The following is a 15692-nucleotide window of genomic DNA, read 5'->3' on the forward strand; positions in this document are numbered from 1 at the left end:
AGGAGCTACTTCAACATGTAATAATTCATGATTGTTTGGGGAAGGAAGGAGTCTGCCAAAGAATGCTGCTGGGCAGTGCCAATCCACACCACCTCTAAGTCCCCTGGGCCTCCCTCTCACTTCATTTCTCAGGAGGAGGGGAAAGAATGGGCCTCTACCCGGTTCCACTCCTCGTGGGCCACTCCACGTGCAGCAGTAAACCACTCCACATACAGCAATAAGCAAAACAGCATAAACAGAAGCAAGCTCCCAGGAGCAACAAGGGCTGTGAAGGCCACAGAAGGTCAGAGAAAGGCAGATACCCCTTGTCACCAGGGCTGGTCAGTAACAGAAGCAGGCCTGGCCTTCCTGCTCCCTGGGTTGGTCGTTGTGATGGAAGGAGGGAGCCACAGATCTCACCAGGCCACACTGCTAACACTTGTGACTAATTCTCAGCAGCACGGCCTTTGTTACAATTCCTATTCTTTAGAACAGAGGAAAGTATGATTTGTTAAAGATAGTTTTTAGGAAAAAGGGTACACAGCTGTTTCGTTCTGGAGCCTGAAGCCAGGCTGAGGCCTGTAAACCAAGGTCCTGCCCAGAGTCCCTATCCACCATGAGTGCCTGCTCCCATTTTATTCTACTTCTTTGTTTTCCAAGGCTGCTGCTCTAAGGATGCTCACAATCACATAACACCTGGTCCATCTGCAGAAATTCCACAGTCCTCTAAGGTTTCTGTAATTAAATTTTAAGTCAGAAATGCTAGTCTTTTAAATGTCACTTTGTATCTCGCAAAAACTCAAAAATCCTGATGTTGTTACTTGTGAGAGCTGACCAGTCAGTTAAGCACTTGATTTTGAATACTGAACTGCCTCTGGTTAGTAACTGAAACAGTTACTGAAACACACAAGGTCAGTTCTCTCCACTGTACACCTAGAAGTCAACTTGCAGGGCTGGAATGGTTAGCTAGGTCTAACACTCTAAAAAATGATCAGACTGTTCTCCAAAGTGGTACAGTATTCTATGCTCTCATCAGCGACCAAAGGAGCCTCCAGTTTCTCCATATCTTCAACTCACTATGATTTGTCTTTTTCTAGGCCTCCCAGCAGGTGTGAAGTAACATCTCCGTGGCTTTGACCTGCACGTCCCTAATAACTTGCAAGGCTGTCTTCTCATGTGCTTGTTGGCCATTTGTATATCCCATCTACAGAAACAGCAACAAAAACATTCGTCCAGAGTTTCATTGGGCTATGAGAGGCGGGGGAAGGGAGAGACAGAAGGTTTCCATTTGCTGGATTACTTTCCAAACCCCATACAGCTGGGGTCAGAGTCAGGTACCAGGGTTCAACTCATCTTTCTCACATGTGTGGCCAACAACATTACCTCCCTAGGTCTATGTTAGCCGATGGTAGATCAAGAGCTACATCTAGGAATCAAACAAGGTACTCTAAGACAAGAGCATCTCTTAGGCTCAATGTCAGTCCCTGGATTATAATCTCATTTTTATCATTAGGTCCTAAGAGTTCTTCATATAGCCTGGATACTAATCTTTTGTCAGATATAGGATAAACAAGTATTTCCTCCCATTATGTGGTATGTGTTTTCACTGGATCTGTTAAAATTTTGAGGTACCGTTTCACATGTTGCAAAACTCCAGTTTGTCACCTAGACTTTGGGCTCATCTCTAACTGCCTAACCTCACCCATATTCATGGAGAGCTGCTCCTGTCCACTTGTGGGCATGTTAGAGCTCCAACTCTTACACATGGGACAAGGGCCTCCTTGAGTTCCCCTCTTTGTGAGGTCCCTGGCATCCTAACCTTGTCACTCTCCTTGCCTTCCGTCTTGGATCTCCCCTCATGGGACAGAAGACTTGGAGCCATCCCAAGCTTGTGGGAAAGCCTACTCCACACAAGCCTTCATTCTATCTTTGACTGCCTGTGCCCTTCTACTATTCTGTATCCTCTGCGCCCAAGGACATCCCAGCTCCCTTCCTCGCAACACCCCTGGCCTTGCCTCACTCCTCTCCCTACTTGACTTTTTGGCATGGCATTCTCCATTATTCATTATTTGTAATTTCCTCTCTTCTTGCTGAGATACACACTGCTTGTGACCCCCCACACCACCCACTATCTCCTGCCTTTTAAAGGGATGGACAAGGACATTCCACGATCTCCAGGGTCACCTGCAAGCAGCATGGTTCCTGTCAGTGAGCTGCAAGTGGAAGCTGTTGGGTGTGGCTTCTGGAAAGTCCTTTAAAACAGCAAGCCTAGCTTAACGGCAGGGATCGCTATCTTTTACTCAGTATTCATATTGATTGGAGACTCTTCATCATGAGATCACCAGTCTTAAGGCTAGACAGTGGTGTGCAGTGAAAACTACATGACCAGGAATAAGCATGCACTCCCTCCATCCTTTCCCTCTGGGAACTGGGAGACAGGGGAGATGGTAAGAGCATAAGCAGCCCTCATGTGTCCAGAGGTGGAACCCTCCCTTTAATGCTGCATGGCCTTGGAGCAGTCCCCTTTGAGAGTTGCCTACTTCTGGACAACCGTTGTCTTATTGAAACCGTCATGTTTGCAGATTTCTCTGTTGCAACAGAGCAGATAGTCTCCTGATCCACACAAAGCTTCCTACCCTAATATGGTGCTGTATGGAGAGAAAGATCCAGACCCTAAGCATGGCAGGGCAGAAAGATAAAATCAGCACCGTGGAATCAATACACTACCCTTAAACTTCCGACTATTAACTATTCATTTAGGTTTACCAGGGTGTGGGGCGGGGGGGGGGGGGGGCGGGTCAGTCATTGTTTCATATCCACAAGTTCCGCATTCACAGATCCAAACAGCCATGACCAAATATATTTTTAAAAACTCTAATCTGGGGCCCAACTCAACAGCTCAGTGGCTAAATCCTTGCCTAGAAACAGATGGGATTCACATAGGCTCTGGTTAAATCCCATCCATCTCCCTGCTTCTGGCCTCGCAGGGCAGTAGAGGATGGCCCAAAGCCTTGGGACCCTGCACCCACAACACAGACTTGAAAGCAGCTCCTAGGTCCTGGTTTTGGATAGGCTCAGCTCCAGCCATTGTGGTCACCTGGAGAATGAACCAGCAGACGGAAGATCTTCCTGTCTCCTTTTCTCTACCTGCCTTTCCAACAAAAATAAACAAAATCTTAAACAAAAAAATATCTATGGACAGGCTTTTGTGTGTGAATTTACGTTTTTGCTTTATTAAGGCAAATGCCTAGAACTGTGATGGCTACATTGTTTAGCACATCTTTGCTCAACTTTGTAAGAAATCACAAGACTGTCTTGCAAGGTAGATTCTGCATTCTCTCCAGCAATGAATGTGAGCTCTACTGCTCCACACCCTCGCTGGCATTTGGTGTTGCCAATGTCTTGAACTTCAGCCATCCTAACACTTTGTATAATGACATCTGACTTGTTTTAGGTTGCAGTTCCCCAAAGACACACAGTGTTGAGCATCCTTCCATACACTTAGTTACCACCAAGCTTTCTGGTATGGTGTCTTTTCAGATCTTTCACTCATTTTGAAATCCAATTGCTTCCTTATTGCTGAGTTTAACAGTTTTTAGTTTATTTTGGCTACATGTCTCCTATCTGATGTGTGCTCTGCAAATATTTTCTCCCAGTCTGTGTAGCCTAACTTTCCATCCTCTTCATATCCACTTTTTTCCATGATAAAAACAGACTCAAAAAGCTAGGTTTAGTATTTGGTTTCATGTGACTCAACCAGACCCCTTACTCAGGTACCTGGTTCCTGGGTTACCTGAGCCAGGTCCTGGGTATCTACTGTCCCCCGCTCCTGCAGCACAACAGCAGGGACAAGACCTGCAGACTCCATGGCTGCCTCCCTCCAAGGGACCACCTAGGCCTCTTGGGCCCTTGCTCCTCACCTGGTCCCAGGCCAACATTTTTCACTAGCCAACTCACTTGGAGTGTGGCTAGACGGCTCCAACCATAAATGTATCTAAACCTCATCTCCCTCCTCTTTAGTCTGGGCCTGCTCCACAACCTCACTGGTTCTCTATAGAGCCTTCACCCCACAACATCATCCCACTAACACCAAACAAGGCCACAGTCGCAGCACCCTCAATCTCGTGGCCCAGGCCTCAATCCTCCCCACTTCCTCTGCAACCAGGTGTAGACCTAAAGCCTCTCCCTTCCCACCTTCCCTCCCGCAGAGGGCCACCTATGACCGTGGCTTCTCTGCTTGGAGTTCCTCTCCCTCTCAACCCTCCTCCGTTCATCCCTGGAGGAGCAAGCTTGGCTCTCAGTCATTTCACTGCCAGCTGGTCCCAGCCTGCACCTCACAGCCCTGCTCAGGCTCCCACTCTTACCTGCAGCCGTCTTCACCCCATCCCTACAATCCACAGTAATGGCATTTGTGGCGTTTTGGGCTCCCGGTCCAAGCCGCACAGGGCCCACTGCAGCAGGGGTACTGTCTCCCAGTCTCCTCGACGCTAATGGATCTCAACCGCGACCGCCGGGTGCAGTCACCGGAAGAGTTCACCCCGCACGCCTGCGCACAGCCCACGTCCGATCTCACGCGTGAGGCTGGGCTAGCTGAGAGGCTTTTAAACTTCCTCAGGTGGCGTAAGATTGAAAACCTGTGCTCGAAGCTCCCGGCCACGCCCCCTACCACCTGAGAGCTGTTTCAAAAAGGGAAGAGTCTTCAAGCCTGGCTCGAAACCTTCTCAGGTGATCAGCCTTACCAAGCAATGTTTCCCCAGCTAGTTCTAGCAGCAGCCCTGCACACCAGTTCTGAGTCACCCAACCCCAGGGCCAGTAGTGAACTTACCCCAACAGGCATCCTAAAGGGCCACTCATCTCCCTCACCTGATGGCCTGCATTGTGAGCCTGGCACAGCCCCAAGCAGAATGAAAGGAGAACCTTCACACCTTCCACTCATTGGCCATCAGCACCTCAGCAACATTTGAACCTTCAATTGAAGGTAAATGATTTCCCTCGTGGGTCACCCTGCCATGTGGAAGTGGTCGTGGGCTGTCTCCCACCAGGAAGCAGTCCATCAGACTCTCTCTCCCTTGATTAATAAAATCGTTTACCTAAACTAAAAACAAAAAAAAAAAAAGAGGGAGAGAAACTTAATTTCTTCAGTTCACACCCTCCCCAGAATATGTCTCTTTCTCTCGTTATCCTTTTAAAAATGCACTTTATCATGCAATTTAACAAACTTTTGCAATCAGGGACTTATTTGCAACATACTTTCTATCCATAAGAAAACACCAGCATTTACCTTGAAAGGTCTCCACCCAGAAATCACTTGTTTTCTCACCAAATGAGCACAGCATCATTTGCATATCACTAACAGGTGAGTTTATTATTGAGTAGCCATCAGTGCAGCCAGGACATAAACTGGCACCCATATGGGATGCAGATAGTGCAAGGCAGCAGCCAAGATCATAGCTGAGACCATCCAAACTCCCTAAAATCTAGGCCACACCTTCAGGTGGATGGTACAAGAATTGACCAGCCATTTCCTAACTGGTTGAGAAGCCACCAAAGGGGAACATCTTCCCTGCAGGTTCCCACCCAGACAAGGAGGCATCAGGGAAGGCTTAAAAACCCAAGACCCTTATGAAAACCTTTGATGTCTCCCTCTCTCCTTTCAGGAGGCACCCCACCTCCCAGGACTCTCCCGGGAAGTGCTTTCCCATTTCCTCTTTTTTCCAGGTTCACTTGGTCACTTTGCAACTAAAACTTCTCTGTCTACAACTGATTTCTGGCTTTTTATTTCTATATTAAGCTGAAGAAAGAACCCACCGAGCTTTCCTGGTAACAGTAGTATTTGACCTGTACGGCCTAACACTTCAATGTATCTTCCCAAATTCTAGCTGCAGCTAGAGCACCAGTTGCTAGTTTTGAGTGTCTTTGGAGTGCCATCAACTAACAGCCTTGCTACTTGAGATATTTCAGTCTTTAACTGCAAAACAACCCCAGAGACAAACATTACATTAGCCCCATAGCAAAGAAGACTAAGCTTCAGAGAGGCAGAGTTTTATCCCCAAAGACACAGAGCCAGGAGACTAACCACACACACCCCCACATTCGTAACCACTGTGCCATGTGGCTTCCCAGGGGTGCCAAAGACCCTGACAGGGAGGGAACTGGGATTGGGTGAGAGTGTCCTTCTCTTATAAATAAAGTTTATAAGTGTGCTGATTTTTTAAAGTCTTATCAGAAGTTGAGTGGCCTGTACAAGGTTACACATGATGGGGTCTAGAGGTCTCAGGGCTTATGTTTCCGGTGCACTGTGCTGGGCTTGCTAACTTCCCCAACCTTAGAAGGAGATAGGCATACCTAGTTCCATTTTGTTAGCCAAATAATTGCTTAGTCCTTCCATTTTGGGAGGGCTTTCTCCCCTTCTCTAGCTGGCTGTAGCCTCAGTGATAATGTCAAATGATATGTGAATGTAGTTTCAGTCTTGGCACAAAAGATCAGGGCAATGGACAAAAACAACAAAACAAACACCCCTCTCCCGACCCCAAGGATTCGTACAGTCTGCAACACATCTCCAATAGAGTCATGATTCAAGAGGACATTGCTGCAATTCACACCAAGAACTCAAGAGAAAGAAGGATACTTCATTTGCCAGTTTCATACTTGTAAAGGGCAAATCTAAACTAAAAAACAATTATATTTAACTCCCATCATGGGAGATGTGCGTTCGCAGGAACACAGACTTCAACAAATGCCATGTGTCTGGGAGAGGACCCAGAGGATCCCTCAGTGGAACTGATACTATAGAAGTTCCTGACACCTGACACCTGTGTGATGGGAGGCCTCCACCTGCAGCTGTTTCCCAGTCAGTTCCCAGGAATCTGCCATGTATTCCCAGGGTTCAGTGGAGGTGAATATTAGGGGAGCCCCAGGTGACCCAAAAAAGCCAGGCCAACACCAAGCCTGAGTCTTCTGCAATACAGGCTAGGAAGACACGGGTCTCCACCACGAGATGAGCAAAAGTGGCATCTTCACACTCTCCTGGATGATGGGAAACATCATCCTGAGTTATTTCCATGGACAAGGGGTGGATCCTTGGAAACACACAACCTCACTCTGGGGTGAGTCGACATGTTTGTCCAAGGGGTAGCTTGCCACAGCAACTCTGGATTACTTTCCTCTGTTAAGACTTCCTCATGTCTTGCATTCCACAGTCTCATCTTGCCATTCTTCATTCTCCCAGTATTCCTTGCTTCCAGGGTACAGAAATTGGATCCAGGTCTCACCTACTGGATGGACTTGTGATCTAAGAAATCCTTGCAACTTTTTATTTTTTCACAGCTGAGTGATGATTCAGAAGGGAACACAGTTGGAAAGCAAGCCTCCAAATCTTCCCTGTCCCCCACTGGCTCTTTGGAGACAGCTGTGGAAGGACTTCCAGCACCTGCATCATGCTGGTGTTGCCTGTGATAGCTTGAGTGTCCATAAGGGATGATGGTCACAAAGGTGTCTGTTCTGAAGCCACCCTGCAGTGTGCACAGGCACCGTTTCCACCTGTAGAAAGTGCTGTAGACCAGGACTGGCAGCCTCACTTGAAGCCACCTCCTGTCACCAAAAGTGCCAGCTGTACATTTTTGCTGTACATTTTTGAAATATAGCATACACTGCACTGTACTTCAAGTCTCTTTGCCCAGAAGTCCTGGGGAGGGCAGAAGAGTACAGCTTTTAGGATTAGTCACACCCATGTTCAAAATGGACTCCAACATCCCTTGGCTTGGCCACCCAGAACATGGAACAAAACTCTCAACCCTCTGTCGTCACAAATGAAAAAGAGGAGACTATAAAATCCAACCACACCACTACTGTGAGGATTCACCATGAAACAAAGACACTGTGAATAAAGGACCCAATACAATGGTTGGAATAACAGATGCTCCATAAAGATTATAGTCTTTCCTATCCCTTACTCTTACACTGTTGTCAAATCTATTTGCCCCTCCCCACCCCCAGCTGCCATCTCCTAACCATTGAAAAACGAGTAACAATGGGAGAGAAGAGAAACCCAGACAGGATAAGGATAAGAGATTTTTTTTCAAGTTGGCAGTGATCTCCTCATAACACTCCTGGGGTCTGTTTGATCAACAAGCCATGAAGCCATCCAATTAGACTGCCATCCAGCCTGAATTCTGCCATTTTGCATAAAAGGATGGCATTGTCAAACTCTTGATAAAAACTATCATGGTAGAATTTACCCATTTCTATCAACGTCAATAGTGTTAGATTGAAATGTGATGATGAGTAGAACTGGTATGACTTAAGACACCCCCTCATGTGTACACATCTTGCTGGTTCATTCCTAGGATCTTTATGCAACACACTACTGGTGTGGCCCTCACAACCTCTCAAAAGACTAGAAGAGTGTCCTTGCAGAACTTCGTTGGAACCTACCAAGAACCTTAGTCTTCCTGGTGATCATGGCAATGCCATTTGGGAATCTACTCAGGGACTGTGCCATTTACCTGGTCTGCTTGTCATGTACTGAGAAAACACAAGCTGTTGGGTTTTAGGCAAGCTGAATGTTCTGACACAATGGAGTTTCAGAAAAAGAGAAGGGGGACAATTAGCGGAATAAAGACCACAAATTGTGAAGGGTACAAAAACCAGGAAGTCTAATCAGCACACAGAGAATCAGCCATACAGAACCAGTACTAAGAAGGCACCAACTTCTCCCCAACCTCCAAGCTATACATAAAAAATCCTTACACTCAGCTAGTACTCACTTGACTGTACTGTCAACTCCCTTGGGCATCACTAATACCAGATGACGGCTGAGTATTATCTGGAAAGCATCGTGGAGACTCAGATGGTTTTTAAGGAAGAAAGTGATAAACCCCAAGATGTGCTTGGTTGAAAAGAAATGTAGAAAGGGAGGCAAGGCTTTATCAGAAAGCTGTTTCAGTAGTCTAATAAATGTAGAAACCAGTGATTTTGCTGTGGGAACATAGGTAGTTAGGGGAGGAGCTGAGGTCCAACAGATCCTCTCGCAACCCAATCTACAAATAATGTCAGTGATCCACAGCTCCTAGCTGACCCAGACATGTCTGTGATGGATAGTTCCACACTGTCCCACCTGGGGACAGCTGTGGCCAGGCTGTAAGACAGGTTGGACCCTCTGTGCATCATCCAAACTCTCTTCTTTCTCTCTACATACCCAAGGTTCCGAGCACTGTACAGGCCTACCTCCCTTGTCCTGGAAAATCCCAGCCTCTTTCCAAACTGGTTGAAGCTTCCAGTACCACAATGCACCTGATGCCACAATGCTTCTGGTATTTCCTTAAAGGAGTGCAGAAATGGGTATTGCTCAGGCCCTGCCCCAAACCCTTCCCCCTTTTGAATATTCATTTGGGATCCACTCTAAACATCACCCTCTATGCTTTCAAAGGCAAGGCCTGATCCTGTTAAGGGGCTTTCTCCTGTGAGGGGAGCTTTTCCACTGTTGCATGTTTTTCCTAGGAGAAGGGTTTTTCTTGCATTTGTGGCTGTTCATGCACTGCTTGGTTCTTGAATTTCCACTTTGGTGTTACCAAAGAAATCCTGCTCTCCTGTACATCATATGCTCCCACCTCTGAATTTTCTCACACAATAGACCTAGCCAGAAGCTCTGCAGCCCACAACAATCCCACCTTCTGAGCACAGATCTGAGTTTCTCTACATGGATCTGTAGGCTAAAAGTAACTTGACATTCATTAACATAATTAATCACCATTTTCTCCACTGTTATGACTATTAAAGATAATACTGTCTGAAACAATGACATCTGCCAACAAAATAAAAGATGCAGTAAACTACCTCTGAAAACCATGCTTAGCAGTCAGCAATCCAGAAAAATCTAGATTGTGATATTACATTGAAAAATAATTTAAGATGAAAAAACTACAGGCTTGATTAAACTATACCAGAAATATTTCTAGGGCAGGATAGGAACTGAGTAACTTGATCGAGAAAAGTTGTTGAAAATGCGCAAGAGCCTTATGACTCCCTGGCAATCTCCCTTCATCCTGTGTGACTGTGTGTACAAACAAGGTCAAAGCTTTGGCCTCTGTGTATGCCCATCCCCCATCCTCCCTCTTACCCTGCGTCATCTTGGAAGCCTTCCAGCTCATCACGTTGCTCTGCCAGGGTGGCTTCCAGGTCCAGGTAGGTGCCATTGTGGGACAGCTGCAGAGCACAGTCATCAAGCTGCAAGAGAAAGATCCTGTTAAATGCACCTGCTCCTTAGACCGGAACTCTGCAGAGGAGGAGAAGTGCTGTACAGAGCATGCGCACCCTAAAACATGAGACATAATTATCAAAGGGCAACACTGCTACATACAGCTCAGGGGTATACTGCATAGTAGCAGACAGATCTTTCCAATGTTGATGGGGCCAGGGAAGGCTGGGGTGGAGTAAGAAGAGAAGCCCTTTGGGCATGGGGTCAGCACCTCTGTCCACTCATGGGGACACAGAGAATCTATGGACTTGGCAAGTGGGCCCCGAGACCGTGATGCTGATGAGACCATGCATTGAAAGTTTAAAAACAAATTTAGTAGTGGTGGGGGTGGAACATGAGAAGCCTGTCTATTCAGATGCTGTATCACACCTGGCACATCACAAATAACAGCCGCTCAACAACCACACTTTCACCAGATTGAAAGGAACCTTCTGCATCTGAACACATTCACATCACAACATGTCAAAGAGGATCTTGAGCTTCTTTATTCTTCATCTCATTTTTAAAATGTCTTACTTAACAAAGATGCATTTTTTTCTAGTTATGCTTCAGGCACTGTTGTAAACACATGTGCATGGTAAGTCATTTGAGCCTCACATAAATTCTGTAAATTCTATTGTTAGCCCCTTTATAGAGCAGGAAACTAAGGCAAAGAAAGATGAAGTTCCTTGCCCAAGCATAAACAGTGGAGCAGGGATTCAGAGCAGCCGAGTCACAATTACCACATGCTGTACCAGCCTTAGATTCCTTGTACTTCTAAAATGTAGCCATGTGCCATCTGAGTGTTTCAGGAGTGGCGTAGACAGAGCTATGCATTTGCCAATCCCATTCAGCTTACCTCCTAGGTACACAGACCACATCTCACAACCCTACAGCCAGGCTCCAGCCTCTAGCCTCATTACTGAGTACCAACCAACCAACAGAAGAGGATGAGAGTGGCCTAGCATTCCCATGTACTGACTATCCCACTGTCTTCTCTTGACAAATGCAGAAGACCCAGAGAAGGACCCCCAACCGGAAAATAGCAGGAGCACTGAGACAAGGAGCTAGGGTTCCTACATCACTGCACCCAGACTTTGATAACCCATCCCAGACTGAAGCCAGACCACTAAATGGGCCCTTGCTGTGAGAAATCATTCAGATTTAGAGGTTGTTGCCCCAGTTCCCACAATGTAGCATATAGAATCAGTTTACCTAAAAATGAAGGAAAAGAATTCTTCCAAAGAGGACTGGCTGAACATGATGGGGAAATTCTGCCTTGTGACTTCATGTTTGATTCCCCGGGCCATTAGGGGAGCTCTCACATTCAGGTCAGGATGACTGAAGACCCTCCTTTCCAAAAGGATGGAAGACGGGGAAACACAAACAGCTGCATCGCTATGCTAAAACATCAAGAGAGATGCTCAATGATCTGCTACTAAAGGGAGGTTTCCAACAAGCAAGCAGACACTTTCAATGAAAAGACTTTGCTTGTGACCCCCAGCAAGAGAAATTTAGATTGTGGCCTGACCATGTATGCCTGGCTGCATCGCCTGGCCAGCTGAGACAGGCTGCTAGTTCTTGTTAGAGACACCCCGCCACCCTGCTATTTCCTGGATTCCACTTATCCGCCACAGAATGAAAAGAATTTGTTCTTTATTATTTGTGAGACATACCTTGTGGAAATTATTGGAAGGGTTAATCCTATTTGGTTCACTTGTCCTATTTCTTTAATAACAAACCAAAGGCGTGATGGTGAATTCCAGCATTCTTGACGGGCATGTTAGAGAATGAATCATCTGCTCTCAGAAGGCAGGGAAAGGCAGGAATCAAATTAGCCAAAATGACTGCCATGGTGTCAGAGGTACACCCGGGGTTGTGAGGAAAACCACAGGACAGCTGCCTGCCCCGTCTCTAGGAGCAGCAGACAGGAACGGTTTCCTGCAGCAGGCATCTCTCAAGCCCAAAGTCTCCCACAGATCGAGAAGGCTTTAACCTTCCCAGATGGAAAATCCCGTTAGAATTTGAACCTGTTAACACACACACCAGGCCAGGTTCACAATGTACTCACGGGAGGCTCACACTTGACTTTAACCTCTATTATTGTTAGCAACTAACAAAGCTCACATCCAGTAACTGACAACAGCAACAACACTTCTGCTTCTATCTAATCCCTCATCTTATCAACAGACTAGAAGATCTGATATGAAAATCCTCTAGGCTTTAACACTATCACTTCAAGTTTTATTTATATGAAAGGCAGAGTGACACAGAGAGAGAGGTAGAGAACACAAAAACCTTCCCGTCACTGATTCATTCTCCAAACGCCTGCAACTGCAGGGGCTGGGATAGGCTAGCCCAGGATTCAGGCCAGGAGCCAGAATCCTCCATGTGGGTGGCAGGAATTCAGCACTTGAGTTATCATCCACTGCCTCCCCAGGAGGCACATCAGCAGGAACCCAAATTGGAAGTTGAGTGGGGACTCAAACCCAAGCACTCTCACATACAATGCAGGCATCCAGGCAGCATCCTAACCCACCATACCACAACACCCACCCCTCAATAATTACTGTCACCTCAACCACCAGAAATGTAGAAGCCAGAAAAAGATAATATTGGATAAGGAATTTATACTCCTCTTCAAGAAGGGCTGTAGCCCCCATTCAGTTCTGGGGGGTGGGCACCAAGAGAAATGCAATTCTTGCATGAGGTTCTGGCACAGACAAGCCCACCAGAGCCTGCTCCAACATGACCAACATGAGCCCAGTGCCAGAAAATGTCCCTGGGGCTCACATATACCCGACATCTCATCTCTACCACACAGACCCGTGGACCCACAATAACAGAGGTAGCGGTCAAATATTTAAGAGGTCATACGCTTTGACTATTTCCTACTCTTCATTAGAATTTATTTGATTGTGCTTCCATCATTTAAGTTTTCATCATGGTCTTCTTTCACAGCTGACTCAAAAATTCCTCAGAAGGCAATAGCTGGCCCTCCCAGACCAATGCCAGCACACAGCCTTCTGACTCTCCCCAGCCATTCCTAAAGTGGAGGGGACAGGGAAGGGATGCAAAAGCTGAGAGACCATGGCCCAGGGTCTTCAGTCACTGACATCCCCATAAAAGCCCTCTGCTCTTCTCGTCTGGGGAGATGGTCATCTGGCGACCAGCAGGTGTAACCCCTCCTGGGTGACATCAGTGACTGCTTTGTATATCATTTTTGGCTCATCCCAGCAATCTGGAGCAAATCATGTGACTTCTTGGACACTCACCCCATCCTGCCAGACCTGTGTTCCCTGCCAGCCCAGAATCTCAACAGGTAGACCCACAGGTTCCCCCCAGGCCCTTTATCACCATCCCTGCCGACCTTCTGTTCAGCGCCTTATTCAACTACACTTGTTTCCACAGTTCAAGTTCAACAAAAAGACCACAGGGAAGACAGCAACACTTCCTTCCCTCTGAAGGATTGTTTCAAAGAGTAAGTGTGACTCACAAAGAGAACTTGCAGAGAACTTGACACCATCACAGCATGTGGGAGCTGAGCTCATCCTTGCGACATACACACTCTTTCTCCTCTCAGCAGCGGAGGCCCTGGGATCCTCTGTAAGATGCCCAAGTCCCCCTTCTACGAAATGGCTGCCATCATCCCCTGCCATCCCCCAGGTAAGGAGTACACATTCTCCTCTCTAGTCATGGCACTGAGTCTCCAGCTGGCAGAATGATGGATCTGTGCCTTGTAGTCCCTTGGGACAAACACATGAGTTCTGCAGTAAGTGGGACAAGCACCCAGTCAGCTGACAGTCAGGGCTACACAAGCCCCATCACCATGGCACCTGAGACACCTGAGCCTACTATGTAAACTGTGAGCCCAGAGATAGGAAGCCAGCTGTTTAGCTGGACTGATGTCCCAAAGACTGGAAAGTCTCCCTCAGTATTTGGGAGGGGGCTCCACTTCAGAAAGCATCGATCTGGTAATATTTTTCTATTGGAAATGTAGAGAAAGAGAGATCTCTCTGCTGGGTCACTTCCCCAAATGGTTGCAGCAGCCAGGGGCATGTCTGACCGGAGCCAGAAACACCAGCTGGGTCTCCCACCTGGGGGACAGGGGCCTAAGCACTTAAGCCATCTGCTGCTACCTACAAGGATGCAGATAAGTAGGAAGCTGGACTGTAAGCCAGGGAGCCAGAACTCAAACCCAGGTGATCTGTGGTGTGATGCCTGTGTCCCAAGCAGCAGCTTAACCTGCAGCACCTGGCACTCACCCTGGGAATCATCAGTAGAAACAAACTAAGAGTCACGCTGAATGAATTCTTTAATAGTGGTCAATGATAACTAAGAGAAAGGTACACACTTCCAGAAGAAAATAGTACGAACAGAATGGGGTGGCCAATTCTGATCTGGCTGTTAGGAACATGCACACTGGGGGACCCAGGCTCGCCCTCCGCAGGAGCAAGGCCCCCGGGACCCCTCCCCGCTAGACCAGGGAAACCTCAATTCCTACTTCCTATCAGGGAGGCAACCTGATCCCAACCTAGGACTCTCCTGTCAAATGTGTTCCCTGCTATTTCCTGACTCCTTGGTCCCCTGGCAGCCTAGCCCACTGCACTCCTTCTGAGTGTGTTGGCCAGGACACCACTGGGCACTTCAGGACAGAAGACAAGGCTGGAAGCCATGTGAGAAGATTGGCATTTCACAGGGTAATGACAGGACAGGGGTGGGCAGTGGGAAGCCCTCGGACCAGGCTGCCCGCTCCCCGCCTGGTGGTGGAAGCCCTCAACCTGTGGCCAGCACTTGGCGGGGGGCAGGGCTGAGGAGACCAGGTGATCAGGAGGGAGTCAGGCCTTGAGCCACTCTCTGCCTGGAACAAAATAATCTCTGGAGCCCCAGAAGGAACGCTGTGCTCCTTCCGGCTCTTCCCTCTGCTCTGGCAAAGACAGTGCTCCCAGAAGAAAGGGCAGACTCACCATCTGAAAATAAAAATTAAAACACACACACACACACACACACATCTAAACCCAGGCTGATGTCACATCTCCGTTTCCATATTCTTCCCCTTCCCTAATCCACTGGGCCAGCTTAATGATTATCCGGGTTCTGGCAGCAGCTCTACAGCGATCCTTCCGCCAAGCAATAAAATCCCTGGGTAGCCTCGAAATAGATATGCACAGAACCATTCTATAAATACACGTGAGGGCTACCATTTAAACTAACTTCAGTCATCATTCCAACGTGAGGAAACTGCTGGGACTTTTCTTGTTCTTCGTTTTTTGGGGGATTTTTTTTTTTTTTAGAAAATCAATCAACCTAAGGAAACGCTCAAAGGCACAGGAAGGCCCTCGCTGCTGTCTGCCCATCTGCATGCCAGCCTGGAGTGTAGTGTTGCAGCTGCTTCCCTGGAGAACGGAGACCTCCTCAGCTCCCGGGATTGCTTGGCTCTGCCAAGGGGGGTGGGGGAGGGGAGCACATGTGACTTGGC

The 15692-nt window shown here is 47.5% G+C and overlaps 1 protein-coding gene across 3 annotated transcripts in view; it reads right to left on the reverse strand.

The window, feature by feature from the left end:
* The window catches only part of FHOD3 (formin homology 2 domain containing 3), a 434575-nt gene that overhangs the window by 377876 nt on the left and 41007 nt on the right, over window positions 1-15692 (reverse strand). For all 3 annotated transcript variants that reach the window (XM_058676902.1, XM_058676901.1, XM_058676900.1), the window contains exon 2: window positions 10097-10203. In XM_058676902.1, coding sequence (XP_058532885.1) covers window positions 10097-10203 — 107 coding nt within the window. The remainder of the gene's footprint in view (window positions 1-10096; window positions 10204-15692) is intronic.

This window comes from Ochotona princeps, chromosome 18 (genome assembly GCF_030435755.1).
Source record: "Ochotona princeps isolate mOchPri1 chromosome 18, mOchPri1.hap1, whole genome shotgun sequence".
Taxonomy (NCBI): Eukaryota; Metazoa; Chordata; class Mammalia; order Lagomorpha; family Ochotonidae; genus Ochotona; species Ochotona princeps.